Source organism: Bos taurus, chromosome 1, assembly GCF_002263795.3.
Source record: "Bos taurus isolate L1 Dominette 01449 registration number 42190680 breed Hereford chromosome 1, ARS-UCD2.0, whole genome shotgun sequence".
In the NCBI taxonomy this organism is placed as follows: domain Eukaryota; kingdom Metazoa; phylum Chordata; class Mammalia; order Artiodactyla; family Bovidae; genus Bos; species Bos taurus.
Window position 1 is genome coordinate 132688475 of NC_037328.1, and position 21004 is coordinate 132709478.

At 36.8% G+C, this 21004-nt stretch overlaps 1 protein-coding gene across 4 annotated transcripts in view; it reads left to right on the forward strand.

Moving 5' to 3' along the window:
- STAG1 (stromal antigen 1) overlaps positions 1-21004 on the forward strand; it is a 505017-nt gene that overhangs the window by 269033 nt on the left and 214980 nt on the right. For all 4 annotated transcript variants that reach the window (XM_059889103.1, XM_059889102.1, XM_002685052.7 and 1 more), the window contains one exon: positions 13799-13875. In XM_059889103.1, the coding sequence (XP_059745086.1) occupies positions 13799-13875 (77 nt within the window). The remainder of the gene's footprint in view (positions 1-13798; positions 13876-21004) is intronic.

Genomic DNA, 21004 nt, shown 5'->3' on the forward strand with positions numbered 1-21004 from the left:
GGATAGGTGTTAACTGTTGTTCTCTAAGTGTTTGATAAACTTTTCTTGTGAAGCTTCATGTCTTGGACTTTTGTTTCTTGGGAATTTTTAAAATCATAGTTTCAATTTCATATTGAAACTTGTGATTGCTCAGTTCATATTTTCTCTTTCTTTCTGATTCAGTCTTGGGAGACAGTATGTATGCTTTTAGTATTTGCCCATTTCTGTAATTTTGTCCATTTTACTGGCATATAGTTGCTTGTAGTCTCTTATAATCCTTTGTATTTCTGCAGTGTATATTGTAGCTTCTCCTTTTACATTTGCAATTTTATTGACTTGACCCCTCTTTTTTTGATGAGTTTGCTAAAGTTTTATGGATTTTTAAAAAATCTTTTTAGGAAGCAGCTTTTAGTTTTATTTGTATTTTCTATTGTTTTCATTTCTGTTTCATTTATTCTACTCTGATCTTTATGATTTCTTTCCTTCTACTAACAAGTTTTTTTTTTTTTTTTCCTTTCTCTAGTTGCTTTAGGTGTAACATTAGGATGTTTATTTGTGGTTTTTCTTATTTCTTGTGGTAAGTTTGTTTCCCCTCTTAGAACAGCTTTTATGGTACCCCATAGGTTTTAGATATTTGTGTTTTCATTATCATTTGTCTCTAGATATTTTTTAATTTCATCTTTGATTTTTTCGCAGCTTCATGATTACTATGCTCTGCTCAGTTGCTCAGTCATGTCCAGCTCTTTTCGACCCCATGAATGGAAACCCAATAGGCTACTCTGCCCAGGATATTTTCCAGGCAAGAATACTAGAGTGGTTTGTCATTTCTTACTTCAGGGAATCTTCCTGACCTGGGGATTGAACCCATGTCTCTTGTGTCTCCTTCATTGGCAGGCAGATTCTTTACCACTAGCGCCACCTAGGATCCATGTTTAGTATCGTATTTTGCCTCCACATGTTTGTGTTTTTTATAGTTTTTCCTCATCCTTGATTTCTAATCTCATGAGCATTGTGGTCAGAAAACATACTGGATATGATTTCAGTTTTCTTAAATTTACCAAGGTTTGTTTTGTGGCCCAGCATGTGATCAGTCCTAGAAAATATTCCATGAGCACTTGAGAAGAATGTCTTTCTGTGGCTTTTGTATGGTATGCTCCATAAATATCAGTGAAGACAATCTGGTCTAACGTGTCATTTAAGGCCTGTGTTTCTTTATTGATCATCAATGATCTGTGCATTGATGAAAGTGGGGTCTTAACCCACTGTTTGGAGAAGGCAATGGCACCCCACTCCAGTACTCTTGCCTGGAAAATCCCATGGATGGAGGAGCCCGGTGGGCTGCAGTCCATGGGGTCGCTAAGAGTCAGACACGACTGAACGACTTCACTTTCATTTTTCACTGGCGTGCATTGGAGAAGGAAATGGCAACCCACTCCAGTGTTCTCGCCTGGAGAATGCCAGGGACGGGGGAGCCTGGTGGGCTGCCATCTATGGGGTCGCGCAGAGTCGGACACGACTGAAGCGACTTAGCAGCAGTAGCAGCAGCAACCCACTGTTATTGAGGTAATTACAGTTTTTCCTTTTATGGCTCTTAATATTTGTATTATATGTTGGGGTGTTCCTATGCTGGGTACGTATATATTTATAGTTGTAATGTATTCTTCTTGAATTTATCCGATGATCATTACGCAGTGTTTTTCTCTTGTAATAGTCTTTATTTTAAAGTGTACTTTGTCTGATATGAGTGTTGCTATTCCAGCTTTCTTTTGATTTCCATTTGCATTAAATACTTTTTTCCATCCCTCACTTTCAGACTATATATGTCCCTAGATTTGAAGTGTGTTTTTTGTAGACAGTATATGTACAAGTTTTGATTTTGTATCTATTCATCCAGTCTATGTCTTTTCGTTGAAGCATTTAATCCATTAAGGTAGTTATCTCAGTGTATGTTAGTATTGCCATTTTGTTGATTGTTTTGAATTTGTTTTGTAGGTCTTTTTTCCTTCCCTTCCTGTTTTCCTATTTTGTTCTCTTCTGATTTGATGGTTAACTTTAGTGTTGTATTTGGATTTCTATGTGTGTGTGTGTTTATCTATTATAGAGTTTCTATTTGTGGTTATTGTGATGGTTTGTTTTAGGTTGTTCTTATGTGTAGCATTTTAAAATTTTTTATTGAGTTTTTCATAGCATTCTTTCTGTTTTTAGGTTTTGATTTTTTTGACCATGAGACGTGTATGATCTTAGCTTCTTGATCAGAGATCCAACATGCATCCCATGCATTGGAAGGCAGAGTTCTAATTACTGGACTTCTGGGGGAAGGCCCAAAGGATGGAGTGGGGGATATTTTTGTTTTGGCCCTGCTGCTCAATATGTGGGGATCCTAGCTCCGTGACCAGGGATCAAATCCGTGTCCCCTGCTTTGGGATCATGGAGTCTTAACCATTGGACCACTGGGGAAGTTCCTGTGGGGTTTTGATATAGCAGTCTATAACAAGAATATTCTAAGTTGCTGCCTTTTAAATTCACTTGCCTTTCTGATATTCTGCATTTGTTGCTCTCCTCTTCTCACAGTTGCTGGTTTTGATATCCTATGTGTATGCAGATGAATTCCTACCTTTGTTTTATATTTGGCTTTACCAGTGAATTTTTCCATTCATAGTAGTGGTCTTGTTTCTAATAGTGGTCTTTTATTTTTCACTAAGGAAAGTTCCCATAGCTTTTGTTGCAAAGGTGGTTTCATGATACTGAATTCTCTTACTTTTTGCTTGTCTGTAAAGGTTTTTATTTTTATTTTTTGTTGAATCTGAATGAGAGCCTTGCAAGACAGGAAATTCTTGGTTGTAGGTTTTACCCACTCATCACTTTAAATATATCATTCCACTCCCTTCTTGCCTGCAGAGTTTCTGCTAAGAAATCAGCTGATACCCTTACGGGAGGGATATCCCTTATATTTTACTTCTTGCTTTTCTTATGTTTTTTTAAAAATATTTTTTCTGTCTTTAATTTTTGTCTGTTTGATTACTATGTCTCAGTGTATTCCTTTTTGGGTTTATCCTGCCTGGAACTTGCTGCACTTCCTGAACTCAGATGACTGTTTCCGTTCCCATGTTAAGGAAGTTTTCTTATATCTCTTCAAATATTCTCTTAGGTCGTTACTCTCTCTTCATCTGGAACTCCTGTAATGCAAATTAGTGCATTTAATGTTGTCCCAGAGCTTCTGAGGCTGTTTTCATTCTTTTTTAATTTATTCTGTTCTGCAGATGTGATTTCCACCATTCTTTTCTTGCACCTTATTTATCTGTTCTTCTGACTCAGTTATTCTGCTATTGATTTCTTCTGTTGTCTTTTTTATTTCAGTTATTGTATTGTTCCTTTGTTTTTGTTCTGTAGTTCTATTCAGTTCAGTTCAGTTCAGTTCAGTCGCTCAGTCGTGTCCAACTCTTTGCGACCCCTTGAATCGCAGCACGCCATGCCTCCCTGTCCATCACCAACTCCCGGAGTTCACTGAGACTCTCGTCCATCAAGTCAGCGATGCCATCCAGCCACCTCATCCTGTGTTGTCCCCTTCTCCTCCTGCCCCCAATCCTCCCAGCATCAGAGTCTTTTCCAATGAGTCAACTCTTTGCATGAGGTGGCCAAATTATTGGAGTTTCAGCTTTAGCATCATTCCTTCCAAAGAAATCCCAGGGCTGATCTCCTTCAGGATGGACTGGTTGGATCTCCTTGCAGTCCAAGGGACTCTCAGAGTCTTCTCCAACAGGTCTTTGTTAAGCATTCCTTGCATTTTCTTAATCTTTGCCTCCATTTTTTTTTCCCTTGAAATCTTGCATCTTCTTCACTCTCTTTACTCTGTATTCTTTCTCCAGTAGATTGTCTATTTGGACTTCACTTCATTACTTTTCTGAGGTTTTGTCATGTTCTTCATCGGCATTATATTCCTCTACCATCTCGTTTTGTCTAATTTTCTTTGGTTACAGTTTCTGTTTCATAGGCTACAAAATTGTAGTTTCTTCCCCCTTCTTTTCTCTGCCTTTCTGCTGGATGAGGCTGTCTGAGAGGCTTGTGCAAGCTTGTGGGAGAGTTTATTCCTGCTCTCACTGGTAGGTGGAGCTGGGTCTTGTTCTTCTGATGGACAGCACTGTGCTCAGGAAGACCTAAGCAGCCTGTCTTTTGTTGGGTGGGGCACTGCTGGTTGTGTGGCCTGAGGCCTTCCAGCACTAGATCCTACAGGCTGTTGGGTTAGGCTAGGTTTTGGGGAGGAAATGATGGTTTCCAGGAGGGCTCATATGAGTGACTATTCACCAAAACTGCCAGTGTGTTTATCCCTGCAGTCAGCAACAGCCACCCCCCCCATCCCCCCCCAACCGCCGCCCCCCCGCATGTCACCTCTGCAGAAGACCATCCAGTTCTAAAAGGTAGGTCCACACCAGACTCTTATGTGGTCACTGCTTTTTTTTTTTTTTCTCTATGTGCTGTTGTGGGTGGGACCTTGCGTGCACCCTCCAAGAGTGGAGTTTGTTTTCTACATTCCTATGAAATCTCTGTGAGCTAATCCCACTGACCTTCAATGCCAGATTCTGTGGGGTCCCTTCCCCTTGTTGCCAGGCCCCAAACCGTGAAAGTTTGACCTGGGCCCACGCCTTTCACTACCATGGGAGAACTTCTGTGGGTATAATTATTTACCAGTTTGTGGCTCATCAATCTGGCAAGTATGGGATTTGATTTTATTGTGACTCCACCCCCCCTACTGTGTCATTGTCGTTTCTTCTTTTTATTTGAATCTAAAGTATGTTTTTTGGTAGCTTCCAGCATGCTCCCCCCCTCCACCATGGTTATTCAGGATTTAGTTGTGATTATAGTGTTTCTGTCAGAAAGGGTGAGGTCATGTCCATCTACTATACCAACTTTCCAGACAGCATTGTGCTGTGTGCTTAGTTGCTCAGTCGTGTACAACTCTTTGTGACTCCATGGACTATAGCCCGCCTGTAGTCCATGGGGTCTATGGCCTAACATATGATCTAAGAATATGTTTCCTGTGCACTAGAAAAGGTCCACGGGGCCTGTGGCCTAACATATGATCTAAGAATATGTTTTCTGTGCATTAGAAATGCACTAAGAATGTTTCCTGTGCACTAGAAACAAATGTTGATTTTGGATGGAATGTTCAATGTATATCTGTTAAGTCCATCTGTTCTAATACTTCATCTAAGGCAATTATTTTCTTCTTAAGTTATTAAAGTCTTCTATTATACATCTCTTTCTCGCTTTTTTTCTTTTATTGCTTTAATTCTTTTGTGCATAAATATTTTCAGGTGTTTTTGTTGGATGATCCCTTTACCATTATTTTACACATTAAATTATTTTTTTATATTGTCTCCTTAATTGTCTCCATTAATTGTCTCCTACTTAAGTCTGTTTTGTGTGATGTGTAAATATCTATCCCAGCTTTATTTTAGTTTTTATTTACATGGTATAGTGTTTCTGTACCTTTACTTCAGTCTGTGTGTCTTTACCTCCAGTGTATCTTTTGTTGGCATCACATAGAAGGAACTTGGTTTTTAATTTACTCAGCTACTCCATGTCTTTTGTTTGGAGAATTTAGTCCACTTACATTGAAAGTAGTTACTGATAGATTTTTGCTTATGCCTTTTTCTTGTTTCCTAGCTGCTATTGTAGTTACTCTCTGTTTCTTTCTTCTTCTCTGCCTCTCCTTTGTAGTTTGATAACTTTATCTAGTGGTAGGTGTATATTTCTTTATTTTCTATGTATTTATAGTATAGGTTTTTGCTTTGGATTACCATGAGATTTATAACAGCATTTTAAGTTGATAATAACTTACGTTTCATCCCATTTTAAGGCTCAAAATGTCTACTCTGTCCCCACACTCCATGTTTTATATTTTTGATGTTATATTTAACATTTTGAAAAACGTATATATTTCTTAACTAATTATTTACATGCAAGTCATTAATCCACTACTTTACTATATATTTGCTTTTCAGTGAGATTAATTATTGCATATGTGTTCTGATAACTAAGTAGTGCTATTTCCTTTCATCTTAAAGATGTCCGTTAAACATTTCTTGTAGACTAGTTTAATGGTATAGATTTCTTTAGCTTTTGCTTGCCTGGAAAACTCCCTCATCTTCAGTTCCGAATGAGAACTCTTCCAGGTGGAGTTTGCTTGGTTAGAAGTTTCTTTCGTTCCTTTTTTTTTTCCTACCACTTTGAATATATCATGCATTCCCTTCTGGCCTGTAAAGTTTTTACTGAAAAGTGTGTTCAAAGTCTCATGGGAGGTCTTTGTATAGGCAGTTGCTTTTCTCTTGTTGTTTTTAGCATTATCCTTTTGTCTTTAACTTTTAACATTTTATAATGTGCCTTCCTTTGAGCTATTTTCAATTCATCTTATTTGGTATTCTCTGGGCTTCTAGACCTTGAATGTCTGATTTTTGCTCCTTTCTTGTCCCCTTCTCCTGGGAGACCTAAAATGTGAATGTTAGTATATTTGGTACTGTCGCATAATCAAGGTTGCTGGGAGAAATATCAATAACCTCAGATATGCAGATGACACCATCCTTATGGCAGAAAGTTAAGAACTAAGAGCCTCTTGATGAAAGTGAAAGAAGAGAGTGAAAAAGTTGGCTTAAAGCTCAACATTCAGAAAACTAAGATCATGGTATCTGGTCCCATCACTTCATGGCAAATAGATGGGGAAACAGTGGCTAACTTTATTTTTCTCAGCTCCAGAATCACTGCAGATGGTGATTGCAGCCATGAAATTAAAAGACGCTTACTCTTTGGAAGGAAAGTTATGACAAACCTTGACAGCATATTAAAAAGCAGAGACATTACTTTGCCAACAAAGGTCCGTCTAGTCAAGGCTATGGTTTTTCCAGTGGTCATGTATGGATGTGAGAGCTGGACTGTAAAGAAAGCTGAGCCCCGAAGAATAGATGGTTTGAACTGTGGTGTTGGAGAAAACTCCTGAGAGTCCCTTGGACTGCAAGGAGATCCAACCAGTCCATCCTAAAGGAGATCAGTCCTGGGCATTCATTGGAAGGACTGATGTTGAAGCTGAAACTCCAATACTTTGGACCCCTGATGCAAAGAGCTGACTCATTTGAAAGGACCTTGATGCTGGAAATGATTGAGGGCAGGAGGAGAAGGGGATGACAGAGGATGAGATGGCTGGATGGCATCACTGACTGAATGGACATGGGTTTGGGTGGACTCCAGGAAGTCTAGAAGCCAGGCCATCAGCTAACAGCTTTTAAAAATATGTAGATATAATATATGCAGTCCTTAAAGGCTGCAAGCATAAGACCCACTGGTTACCAGAGCCAGGCAATCTGAAAGCGTATCTTAGAGAGCAATCACAAAAATCAGGGCTTCAGATGAGTGTATAACTTCTTTGTAGAAGATAACGGTGAATTGGAACAAGGCCAAAGAGAGCATCAAAATGACATCCACAGTCTGTATTCCTTGAGAGCTGCTCCATATATGCTGCTACATGTGTGTCAAACCTGAAGCCTGTTTGTTGATCCAAAGGTCCAAGAGAAGTAAAGTAGCCTCTTCCATAGACTGGAAATGTTTTTCAGGCAGCTATTTGTGCAGTGGTCTATGTGTGTTAACCTGCCTAGAATCATCTCTCTAATTGCCACAGTTCATCCAGGTACCCCAGCCCCTTGTATCAGAACAGGGTGATCAGGTAGCCGTGAGTTCCATTTGTAAAATCTCAGGTGTTAAACACAAAAAACCAGGGCACCAGATACATGTAAAAGTTCCTACCAGTAGACTCTGGTGCTCTGGAACACTTCAGAGAGTGAGGGTAAATATAGTGCCCACTCTCTGAAATCTGAAAAAGCAATGCTCAGTCCCTAGATATTTGTTTAAAGAGAACCCTGCCCTTCCGGTCACAATTGTAATGACTGACTAATAGGTCTCTTTCTCAGAAAGATTGAACTCTTGGATCTGTTGCTTCTTCCTATTCCCTGGAAGTGGTAGCTGATTTAGAACTCTTTCTTCATTGGTTAAGGTCTTGCGAGATCTGCAATTTTAAGTCCCACTGGCCTCTAAAGTCAAGTGAAACAAAGGTGTCCCCCTGGCAGCAGTCACAAAAATCAGGGCACCAGGTGGATAGGAGCTCCATTCTGATGACACTGATTATTACAGTTCCATGTGATCAGGAATGCAAACTCCCCTGACCTCTAGAGCCAGGTGATCAAGAATTATATTGTCAGCAACAGCTGCAAAAATTAGGACATCAGGCACATGTAGGCCCCCTTCTAGGAGATATTGGTGCTCCAGAGCATGGCACGGGAAAAGTAAAAAATGGTGCCCACTACTCTTTGTCCCCAGAGTGTTCCATCAGGCTCCTAGATGTGCATGTGTTAAATTAGATGCCTGCGTCTTAGGCCATGGTTTTAATGTAAGCATGTGATCCTTATTCGCTTTAAGTGTTAGTTGCCTTAACCTACCTGAGCTGAGGCCTGGGTGGAAGAGTTCAAGTTGTGCAGGCCCTTTTAGAACTTTCTGCTAGATTGATGCTGTTTTATGGGTCTCAAGATGCGATCCTTGTTGATTTTCAAAAGTAGATTTTTTTTGGATGGGGCTCATCTCTCAAGTGCATATCTTAAAATTTGGCATGCCTGATGTGGAGTTTGAGCCTTTCACTCCTCAGGGAGAAGCTCTGGTTTTGAGTTCGTCCAAGTTGTAGTTCACTGCAGTGTAGATTGGTTTTATCTTGTGCCACATTTGATGATATTTGTGCCAGCCTGTCTTGCTGGTTTGATGTGATTTTCTTGTTGTTTGCCGGATATATAATCATCATTCTGCCAACCTTTAGGTTTTTTTTTTAAGAGGAAGTCTTTGCATATGTAACTGTTTACTGTTTCCATGGGAGAAGGTGAGTTTAGGATCTTCGTATGTTGCCACCTTAAACTAAAACCTAGACCTCCCTTCTTCATGTATGAATATATCTTACAAATCTTTTTTTATCAGTCATAAGTAACTTTGTTTTTTATATCCATGGCTTCCGTTGACTTTCAGAGCCATTTAATAGTAGCGGTTTCCATGGATCAGTTGCCAGTCCGCCTACATATAGGCCATGGATCTGCTGCTGGAAAAGCCCTTTACAAGTTGCTAAATCTCTTTAAGTGTCTCAAGTTTCTCATCTGTAAATGGGAGAAAAATTGTATTCTGAATAAGGTTGTTGTGAAGATTAAGCACTTTTTAGTACAATGCCTAGTTGGTAGTGGGCAGCCAAATGTTGCCGGCCATCATTGTCCTTATCATCACCATTTTTACTTAATCAGATTCTTATTTATGGGGAAATGGGGTGTTTACCTTTTTTATTGTTGTAAACTATGATTCAGGGCATAACCTTGTGTATTCATTATTTTGCACACATGTGATTTTATGAATACTTCTCAACAAGTACAGTATCAAGGCAAAAAGGAATATAAATTTGTAATTTTTGTAGACATTTGCCAAATCACATCCCACAGGGATTGTATCAATTTCTGCTGTCATCAGTGTTTGACATAGTTTAAATAATCAAGAATTTGCAGGTAGATTTCTGATGTTACTTCTGTTTCTAAAATTATTCATAATTTAAAATGACAGTTTTTAAAGTTCTTCCTTTTTCTTTATTAAAACTACAATCCTGTCTGGAGAGCCTGCTGAAACAACCTTTCATAAAATATGTATATTGGTGGCTTACTCTTTTAAGATTCTCATAGGTAACTTGTTAGTATTTAAGGGCTTGAAAGATGATCTTTACTCTTTTTTATTCTGTATTTTCGTATAGTTTTGTTTCCATAAATCTGAATTATTTCAGATTTATTTACCTTTACTCTTCAAAATCTTAGGATAATCTATTAGAAATATTCATATTTAAGAATGAAGAACCTGAAAATGAACTGAGGTTAGCTTTTTAATGTGTTCTGAAAATTAGTCTTGAATTAGGGCAATATTCTTCATTATTATTATCAAAGAAAACTTAATAGGACGGAGGAACTTGCTCATGGAGAAATAAAAGGATCAGTAAATAGTGGTCACTGCTATACTTTTTTCTATCGGGTGAGCTAGATGGGGGCCGTTTGCAGGCTAGAAGATTTAAAAATGGACAAAGAAGAATGCTTGAATGGAGCTTTAGAAAATACCTTTGTTTACTCATGTTAAATGCCTAAAAGTAAGTGAAAGAAATCAAAACAAATAAACAGAAAATATAGTACAAATATATAATGCTATGCTATGCTAAGTCACTTCAGTCGTGTCCGACTCTGTGCGACCCCATAGATGGCAGCCCACCAGGCTCCCCCGTCTCTGGGATTCTCTAGGCAAGAACACTGGAGTGGGTTGCCATTTCCTTTTCCAATGCATGCAAGTGAAAAGTGAAAGTGAAGTCGCTCAGTCGTGTCTGACTCTTAGCGACCCCATGGATTGCAGCCTAACAGGATCCTCCGTCCATGGGATTTTTCCAAGCAAGAGTACTGGAGTGGGGTGCCATTGCCTTCTCCGATATAATGCTATAGGAACCAATGAAATAAACAAATGCTTTAAATAGAATAGATAGATTATTACTAAGATTGTTTGATGTAGCAGTTCAGAGATGACTGGTGTGAGGAAGCAGTTTCGGTAGAATTGTGGGACTCAATTGGAGAAGAATGAACAGGAGAAAAATAAGTAAATAAGGCAATCTTTGGGACAGTCATTATGGCAGCAAAAGGAATTTTTTTCTTAAAAAGTATCAATGCAAAGCTTCTGTTCATTTTAAAAAGTATGACTTTTAAACATCTGATTTTATTTTCTTAGTAATTGTTTTTTATATATTATAGTCATCTTTAAAGTTTTTTATATTGCTTTTAATACTGGTTGCTGTTTTGTTGCCTTTCCCTTCACCACATTAAATTGATGCCATGAAATAGTCCTCCCTTTATGAACTAACATAGCTATTTTATTGAAAGTATATTTAAAAATTCCACTCTGTGAAAACTGCCTTGTCAATTATGGAAATTGAGTAGTTGAGCATTATTAACATTGGAAATATTTTAACAGTGATATGTGCAACTCATTGCTGAAGAAGTAGGGTTAGCTTTGTCCTTTTTCTTGAATTTTTAAAGAATCAACTTTACCAAGGTCTAATATCCATGCATTAAAAGCCACCAGAGTATATAGATAGATAGCTTTTGACAAATGCATACAGCCATACTTATGACACTCTATTCAAGATCTACAATATTTCCTTCCCCCTAAGAACAGTTCTTCTCATGTTTAATAATTTTAACATCTTATTTTATTTCTTTTGCTTTATAAGTACAGATGAATGTAATTTTACTTATCAAATGTTGTTGTTGTTCAGTCGCTAAGTCATATCCGACTCTTTGTGACCCCATGAACTGTATAGTACACCAGACTTCTCTGTTCTTCACTACCTCCCTGAGTTTGCTCAGATTCATGTCCATTGAGTTGGTAATGCCATCCAGCCATCTCATCCTCTGTTGCTCCCTTCTCTTCCTGCTCTCAGTCTTTTCCAGCATCAGGGTCTTTTCCAGTGAGTGATCTCTTTGCATCAGGTGGTCAAAATATTAAAGCTTTAGCTTCAGCATCAGTCCTTCCACTTATCAAGAATACCATGAAGTAACTCCTGAAATGACTTCCTTTTTATCTATGGAAATCTGTTTCAGATTGATGCAATATTTTATGACCCATACAAGGTATAAACAATTTTATTTAATTGAGTGATTTTTAAGCATATCTAACAGAAAGTTATTTTTATTTGAGCTCACTTATCAGTTAAGGACATTTCTTGTTTATTTAATTTTTAAAAATCCTCTGAAAATATAGACTGTTCTATAGTACATAAACAGCCTATTTTCAACACTGTTGAATACTCTGTGCATTACTGTTTTTCTCATAAAATTTTAAATCACAGTAAAAATTTTATCTTTTTTTTTTTTTTGGAAATTGCATATTTCCACGGAGAAGGCGATGGCACCCCACTCCAGTACTCTTGCCTGGAAAATCCCATGGATGGAGGAGCCCTGTAGGCTGCAGTCCATGGGGTCGCTCAGAGTTGGACACGACTTCACTTTCACTTTTCACCTTCATGCATTGAAGGAAATGGCAACCCACTCCAGTATTCTTGCCTGAAGAATCCCAGGGACGGGGAGCCTGGTGGGCTGCCGTCTCTGGGGTCACACAGAGTCGGACAGGACTGAAGCAACTTAGCATGCATATTTCCAAAAACTATTGGAAGTTTTTAAGAACTTTTAAGGGGAAGAACTATTTAAAAACATTTTCGTTTTCATTCTCCTTCCAACCTATCATTTCTACAGTTGAATATTTGGAATACCTATTGAAAATTAATGAGAGCTATGTATCAATAAATAAAATGTGCTGTAAAATGGTTCTGATTTAAAGATAGGGCAAACATAATTTTTCTCATTTTAAGATTAGTAAAAATTAAGTTAAATAAGAGCTAAATACGCCACTGTAGTTTTTTTAGGACTCTGATTCTAGATCATACTTTGACTTTAATGACTATTCATTGCTCCATGCTCTTTCATACAGTATGACTCAGAGACTCTTCCTGCCTCCATTCCTAATTGTGACTGCAGATAGAGCTGATATTAATCACTTGCAAGGAGCCTGTCAGAAGTTACAAATTAATTATTTTCCTACTGTTTATTGAGTATTATTCTTGTGATTTTTAACTTGAATATTTTACATTTATGCAATTGAAACTAAACCTCATTTAATTATTGAGCTTCCCAGGTGGCTCAGTCATAAAGAATCCACCTGCCAATGCAGGAGACTCGGTTTGATCCCTGGGTCGGGAAGATCTCCTGGATCAGAAAATGGCAACCGACCCCAGTATTCTTGCCTGAGAAATCCTATGGACAGAGAAGCCTGGGGCTACAGTCCATGGGGTTACAGGAGTCAGACACAGCTTAGCGTCCAACACATTTATCCAACTAAAACAGAACCTCCTTTAATTATTATGTCAGAATTCTTTGTATCTAAGTTGATTTTGAACCTTGTTTCAGTTTTCTTTAAATTCTGTTATTTTTAACATAGATTTTCAGTGTAAACCACTCATTCTTATAAGAGTGATAATACTTACATAGCCATATTTGAGATAAAAGTAAAGTAAGGTAGAAGTATAAAGGAATGAGATGACAAGGGGGTTACAGCTTTTTCCTTTGTTTGATCCTTATGTAGAGGTTCCTGGCATCTTCAAAGAAAACAGATTCAACTGAAAGTATTGTTAAATTAAGGAACAGTTAGTTTTAAATAAAAGGAGGATATTCTGATGATTAAAAAAAAAAAAACAAAAACAGAAGGTGCCTTGAAGGGAGATAACATTCTCTATACTTGGGTGATTTTTGGACTAAGGTAGCTAGCCACCTGGAATCTTCTTGACCCAGGGATCAAACCCAGGTCTCCTGCTTTGCGGGCCAGCTCTTCATCATCTGCCACCAGGGAAGCCTCATATATCTGGTTATCATAAGCCATCTTTAGGGCCCTCTGTACTACGTAAATTCGTGTTTTATTCTTTGTCTTTTCCTTCTTCAATACTTCTCTCAACATTTTTCATTAGACTTACCTAATGCATAGGTTATTCAGGTTTTTTTTTTTTTTTTAAACGTTTAAAGAATTTTAAATTTCTTAAACAAGGGATTCCTTTAAAATAGAAGTTTGAGGAAGAAAGAAAAACCCAATCACTTTCATATAAAACTTTTCAAATGGTCAAGTTAAATTTAACTTTTAGCATGGAGAGGAAAAATTAACTATAGAATCTGTTGTTCCACAGGTACTGTGAGAATAGAGATGTTTCGAAATATGCAGAATGCAGAAATCATCAGAAAAATGACCGAAGAATTTGATGAGGTATAGCATTTCGCTGTTTATACAAATTGCCTGCTTTGTACTTGTAAATGGTGAATATGTTGATTATTTTAAGTTTTGTTTTGACTTTGTACTTAGTATAAGAGAAGTTATACTATTTTCTCCTTTATGTGATAATCCATGCTGTTATTTCCAAAATGAATCATCTTTGGAAATTTTATTACATTGCATGGAGATAGTAGCACTGAGTAATGACTGATGGCTGATAATGATTGGAAAATTAATGGTATGAGGTATGAGTTGATTCTTTACATTCATTCTTGAAGACCATCTCAAATCCTGAATTTATAAGTGCACCTCCAACAGTTCCATATTCTGTGGAATGCTAGTCCTCTTAAATGTTTTAAAGAAAAAAGGGTTTGGAGGTCAAGGAAGTGTCAGAAGGCTGGCTATTATACCTACCTAAGATACCTGACCTAAGATTGTCAAAGCACATTTTTTTATTTAAGGTTATTAGAAATCCTAACAGTGAAAAATTTCCTAAATTTAATCCAGAATTCTTACTTTATATGGATCCCTGCCACTGACATGTGTCCCTCTGCCCTCCCCCGCCCCCTTTCCATTTTCTGTGTGTGTGTATAGTTCTTCTATTTGGAACACTCTACTTGAGATAATCTGATTTCTATTCAGAATACGAGTTTTCTTTGTTAGTCTTCACAAGTTAATCATGCATGATTTTCCATTTTAAGACTTAAATATTCTCTCAAATAGTTTTACACTAGTCATAAATGTTTATTTTTGAGACACTTTAACAGTTTTATTTCTTTATTTATAGTGAACTCAATTCATGTCATGCTTTAGGCCAGCATCAGTTCCTGTTTTAACATTCTGCCTTTGGTATTATTTTCTATTTTCTGATAGGTGTTCCTTTGTTTTGACCTTCAACACTAACCACAAGGATTGGTTTTCTTATAAGTCCACTTTTTTAGTAACATGGGTTTAGGTTTTTTATTAATAGTAGCAGTAGTATTTATTTTTAATTGAAAAAAGTACTACAAATACATACTAAGGTAAATATTCAAGCATAGGCTGCTCAATGTCTTTTTCTCATCAGATGTTCACCTTTAGCAGCAGTATCAAAATGTTTTAATGTGCATCTTTCTAGATAAACATTCTGTCATTGGATTTCAGACTATGTAGTCACAATTTATGGGACATAGGGAAGACCTTGAATTGTAACCTGTGGACATAATATTTCAGAATCACTTGCCTTAATTTCTGTAATCTCAAAAAGCTCTGACAGTTCGTAATCCAAACTCTGAGGTTTGGCTCTAAGGCCACTTGGCCTCAACTAACATAGGCTATTTACAGTCAATTTTTATTTCTCACAGTTTGAAAAAAAAATTATATATATATATATATGCATTGCTGTTAAATATTAATGTTCTTAACTACAGAGTGCTACACCAGGTTTTATTGGGGGTATGATGAAATATAAGGTTATGAACCAAGTTCACTTTTAAAATTCAAAAACCCTAGATTCTGAAACATTTCTGTGGCGCTACTGTTCAGTAAAATGTATTTTGTTGTTGTTGTTAATATATGAGTTTATACGTTAGAAATAGAAGTTAAAGCCAGGTAACATACAGTTAAGGTGCAAGTAGTAGGTTTACTCACCAGCTGCTATTCTCCCATGCGTGGCCTGCAATACAGGTGATTCAGATTGTAGATTTAAAAGTGGTATATGTCTTGGACCTTCCCAGGACTAACACATGATAGAATGATTATTATGTATTTTAAGACAGTGGTTCCCAAACGGAATTTGAGCTGCAAATTAATGTCTCACTGGGATACTGATTCCTGGCTCCCTTACACATGCCCTAGACATTTGATTAATTTGTAAGGCATGTGACCTTGGCATAGGGATTTTTTTTTAAAAAGCTCACCAGGTGATTGTAACATAGAACAACTATTGAGAACTATTATTCTAAGGTAAGTAAAAAGAGGAATCCAAGATTTAAGTTATAAGAACACTTCATATATGAAAACAGGCTGAGGGGAAAACAAAAATGAATACAGTGTAACAAATGAAATTATTCAGAATGCATGTTTCATATTCTTAAACATTTTGTCTGAATATTTGAGATTATTGACCTAATCAAAGACTTTTAAAAATCACAGTTCTATTTGAATATAATTCTGTTCTAATATTATTTTTATTGTTATTAGAATAACTTAAAGCAGAATTAGATATCTCCTAGGGCTACATAAAAGTAAATAAATATAATTGTGATGATTAGAAATTTTAATAAATATTTTAAGTTTCAATTTTAAATATCTATATAATTTAATTAGGTGGCTTAAAACAGTGTCATTAAAAAAAATAGGATGCTTACTCATTTGCTTGAGATTTTCTTGTATAAACAATTTGAAAAATAAAAATTTGAACTCAGAATAATGAATAAATAAACACACAAGCAAACAGATACACAAAATTTCCAGAGAGATTAGTGAACAAGATGTGCCAGACCTATTTGACAAAGATGATTGTCTGCTAGTATGACAAGATTCAATGAAGCAAGAACAAGTGGAAATTCTGTTTGAAAGGTGGTATTGTGTTTTGGAGGGATAGACTATGTATTTACAAAAGCCATTGATGATGCAGAGTGGTAAGACTTATGAGCTCAGTACATAATAAGTATAAGTGGGAGTGAATCACACATTGTTCACTGTAATGAACTCAATGAAATTATAATTCAGGTGCAGATAACAAAAATTTTTAACTTCAATTCTTTAGAAAGATATTAATCTTTTACTACTGTGTATATACTTGAGAATGCATTTAAATCCTTGCGTATTATTAAATACACAGGTTTTTTTTTTTCTTAAATACTTAATTCCTTGGGAGTAGAAGGAGGTTAGTTTTTAAATTATGATTTGTGATAAAATTCTGAAATATCTGATGAAAGGAGTCATTAGATCCCAAGATGCTAGAAAAATGCCTAGTTAATAGGGAAAAGCCACTAACTTCTGTTGAATGAATGACTGAATATGTTGTATTATAGCGAAGTGAAGTAAAGGTGAAATGAGGTAGAAATCATTTTGATTGAAACTGAATTGAAAAAGGTGGTCAAAAGTATCTTATTCCCTGAAAAACTAGTATGCTGTAACTTCTATTCCTTATTACAAACTAGTCATACCCAGTTATTACATGACCTTTTTTTGAAAGCCCTACAAATCTCTACTTGGCCAAAAGTCTTTTATAATTGTAATAACAACCTAATTAGAAATACGTTAATTCCCAAAGCAGTCTATAACTCTTCAAGGTCAGTAGATATACTTGGTTCCTGGTGGACAACCAAATTGTCATGAGATAAAGGAAAATGTAATTGTATTTCTTCCTGAGATTATTAGAATCAGATCTCCATATATAAATTCTTAGATATGGTTTCTCAAAGGTCAGTTTGTGTAGTTTTCAAATATTTAAGTAAGACATCTATGTTGGGGAATCTTTGCAACACAACACGTTTCATAGTCAGCTGACCTTTGGACAATGTGGGTATTGGTTACTGTAATGCCTCTGTAGCTGAAAATCGTCAATATAACTTTTGACACTCCCAAAAGTTAACTACTGATACCTTACTGTTGACTGGAAACTTTACCAATAATATTGACAGTCAATTAACACGTATTTTGTGTTTTATGTGTAGTATATGCTATATTCTTATACTAAAGTAATCTAGAGAAAATAAAATGTTATTAAAATCATTAAAAGGGGAAAGTAAATTTGCAGTATTGTGTACTACGTTTATCATTACAGAAAGTTTATGTCATCAGTTTACAAGGTGAATCATCCAGTTAGTACCTCTATCAGTATTGTCTTATATGATACAAAACACCATAGTAGGTGTTACATATATAACTAACACTAGACATCAAAAATGAAAAGATACTGTGAATAATTCATATTGATTTATAATTATGATTTATGGGTGATGATGATGAAGGCAATAATATAATTGCTTTGTATTAGCCTAGTGTAACTGATAAAATTGTTTCACAGTAGCCTTGCCTTTACACTAATGAATGAATTGTTATAAAATTTTTATAGCATATAGTATTACTGTCATATTTATAATATACTATTGGAAACATTTTTGTAAATCACGCTGATACATAGTTTCAGCTCATATATAGCTGATACAAGATATGTTGATACATAGTTTCTCCAGCTATATGAGAGAGAGTGAGTCATACTATATACATTACTATATAGTAATGTAACTCTTTGAAAGCAAAGTTATAGAACACTATGTGAAAAATATCACTCACCTTGTGCTTGTCTTGGACACAAAACATAATTGAACACTTAAGCAATGATGATGGCACAAGAACTTACACAGTTCTTGCCATAAAAAGATAAAGATAGTGCTAAGGTGTGTCTGACTCTTGTGATCCCATGAAGTGTAGCCTGCCAGGCTCCTCTGTCCATGGGATTCTCCAGGCAAGAATACTGGAGTGGGTTGCGATTTCCTTCTCCAGGGGAACTTCCTGATCCAGGAATTGAACCCAGATCTCCCGCATTGCAGGCAGATGCTTTACCTACTGAGCTATGTGGGATATTTTCCATTGGAGACACACACATATACAACAGATACATTTATTGAGTGTATGGCATGGTGATTATTTGCTGTTCCTTAAGTGGAAGTGAATCATCATAAAAGTCTTTTTCCTCATTATCTTTACATTGAGTACGCTGAGGAAGAGGAGAGTTTGGTCTTGCTGTTTCAGAGATGGCAGATGTGGAAGAGGTGGAACAGTAGGCAGGAAAACAGGCATATTCAGTGTAATTTTATGCAAATACATAATAATTTCTGTCTGAATTTTGCTTTTTCATCTGTATAAAAATGCTTCTATATAATACCAAACCTTCTTCCACCATTCACTTTAGTTTCAGTGCTCTATATTAAAAGGGTCCTTGTTGTTAAAGAAGTTAAAAGTAGTATTTGAGTAAGATTGTCTAATGTTATTTGTTTTCTGGAATTGTTTATTCTATGTGTTCTTCCTCATTGTACAGTACTGGTTTGGAAGCACTCATCTCTGTCAAGTCATCTTCTCATAATTCCTTTGGTGTAGTGTCTGTTAGCTCTTGATTTCTCCAAGATTCGTATCTTAAAACGCTTCACCACACCCCACCTTTTATGCCATATTCATAGTCTCTTTCATGATTCCTTTGATAGGCTCTCTCCTAAGTCCTCTGAAGTGATGGAAAACATCTAGGCAAAATTTATCTCCAGTGGGAATTTATTATTTCAGGTCTGATAGCTTTCATGACTTTTTCTGTAGCAACAATGGCAACTTCAGTGGTGAAGTTCTTTCAGACTTTCATGATGTTCTATCTTCTATAGTACAGAGACAATCCTTTCCATCAATTACTGTGTATCATGAGGCCCTTATGTGAACATTTTATTCAATCATCAGGCACAGTAAAGGACAGAAACGGTTAAGGACCTAACAGGAGCAGAAGACATTAAGAAGAGGTGGCAAGAATGCTCAGAAGAACTATACAAAAAAGTTCTTAATGATCCAGATAATCGCAATGATGTGGTCACTCACTTGGAACCAGACATGTTGGAGTGTGAGGTCAAGTGGGAAATAATTACTTAGGAAATAATTATATGCACAAAGCTAGTAGAGGTGACAGAATTCCTCCTGAGCTATTTAAAAATCCTGAGAGCTACACTCAGTATGTCAGCAAAGTTTGAAAACTCAGCTGTAAGAACTGGAAAAGGTCAGTTTTCATTCCAGTCCCAAAGAAGGGCAATGCCAAACAATGTTCAAACTACCATACATTTGTGCTCATTCCACATGATAGTAAGGTAATGCTCAAAATCCTTCAACCTAGGCTTCAGCAGTATGTGAACTTCCAAATGTACAAGCTGGGTTTTGAAGTGGCAGAGGAACCAGAGATCAGATTGCCAATATCCATTGGATCATAGAGAAAGCAAAGGAATTCCAGAAAAACTTGTTTCATTGACTACATGAAAACCTTAGACTGTGTGGATCATAACAAATTGTGGAAATTTCTTCAAGAGATGGGAGTACTAGACCACCTTACCTGCCTCCTGAGAAGCCTATATTCAAGTCAAGAAGCAACAGTTAGAACCAGACATGGAACAACTGACTGGTTCAAAATTGGGAAAGGAGTACAACAGCACTATATATTGTCACCCTACTCATTTAACTTGTGTGCAGAGTGTGTGTTTGCATGCTTAGTCACTTCAGTGGTGTCTGACTCTGTGCAGCCCTGTCACTTTAATCCACCAGGCTTATCTGTGCATGGGATTCTCCTGGCAGTACTGGAATAGGTTGCCATTTTCTACTCCAGAGCATCTTCCCAACCCAGTGATCAAACCTGAGTCTCCTACATCTACCTGCATTGGCAGGCAAGTTCTTTACCACTAGTGCCACCTGGGAAGCCCCTATATGCAGAATACATTATGTGAAATGCCAGGCTGGATGAATCACAAATTGGAATCAAGGTTGCTGGGAGAAATATCAATTTCAACCTCAAATATGCAGATGATGCCACTCCAATGACAGTAGTTGAAAAGGAACTATAGAATTTGATATGGGTCAAAAAGGAGAGTGAAAAAGGTGGCTTGAAACTCAACACTGAAAGACTAAGAAGACCATGGCATCCAGTCTCATCACTTTATGGCCAATAGAAGGGGGAAAAGTGGAAATAGTGGTAGATTTTATTTTCTTGGGATCCAAAATCACTGGACAGTGACTGCAGCCATGAAATTAAAAGACCCTTCTCCTTGGAAGGAAAGCTTATGACAAATCTCGACCACATATTAAAAAGCTGAGACATCACTTTGCCAACAAAGGTACATACAGTCAAAGCTATGGTTTTTCCAGTAGTCATGTATGGATGTGAGAGTTGGACTGTAAAGAAGGCTGAACACTGAAGAATTGATGCCTTTGAATTGTGCTTTTGGAGAAGATTCTTGAGAGTCCCTCGGACTGCAGAGAGTCAATCCTAAAGGAAATAAACCCTGAATATTCATTGGAAATACTGATGCTGAAGCTTCAATACTCATCTGATGTGAAGAGCCAACTCGCTGGAAAAGACCCTGGTGCTCAGAAAGATTGAGGGCAAAAGGAG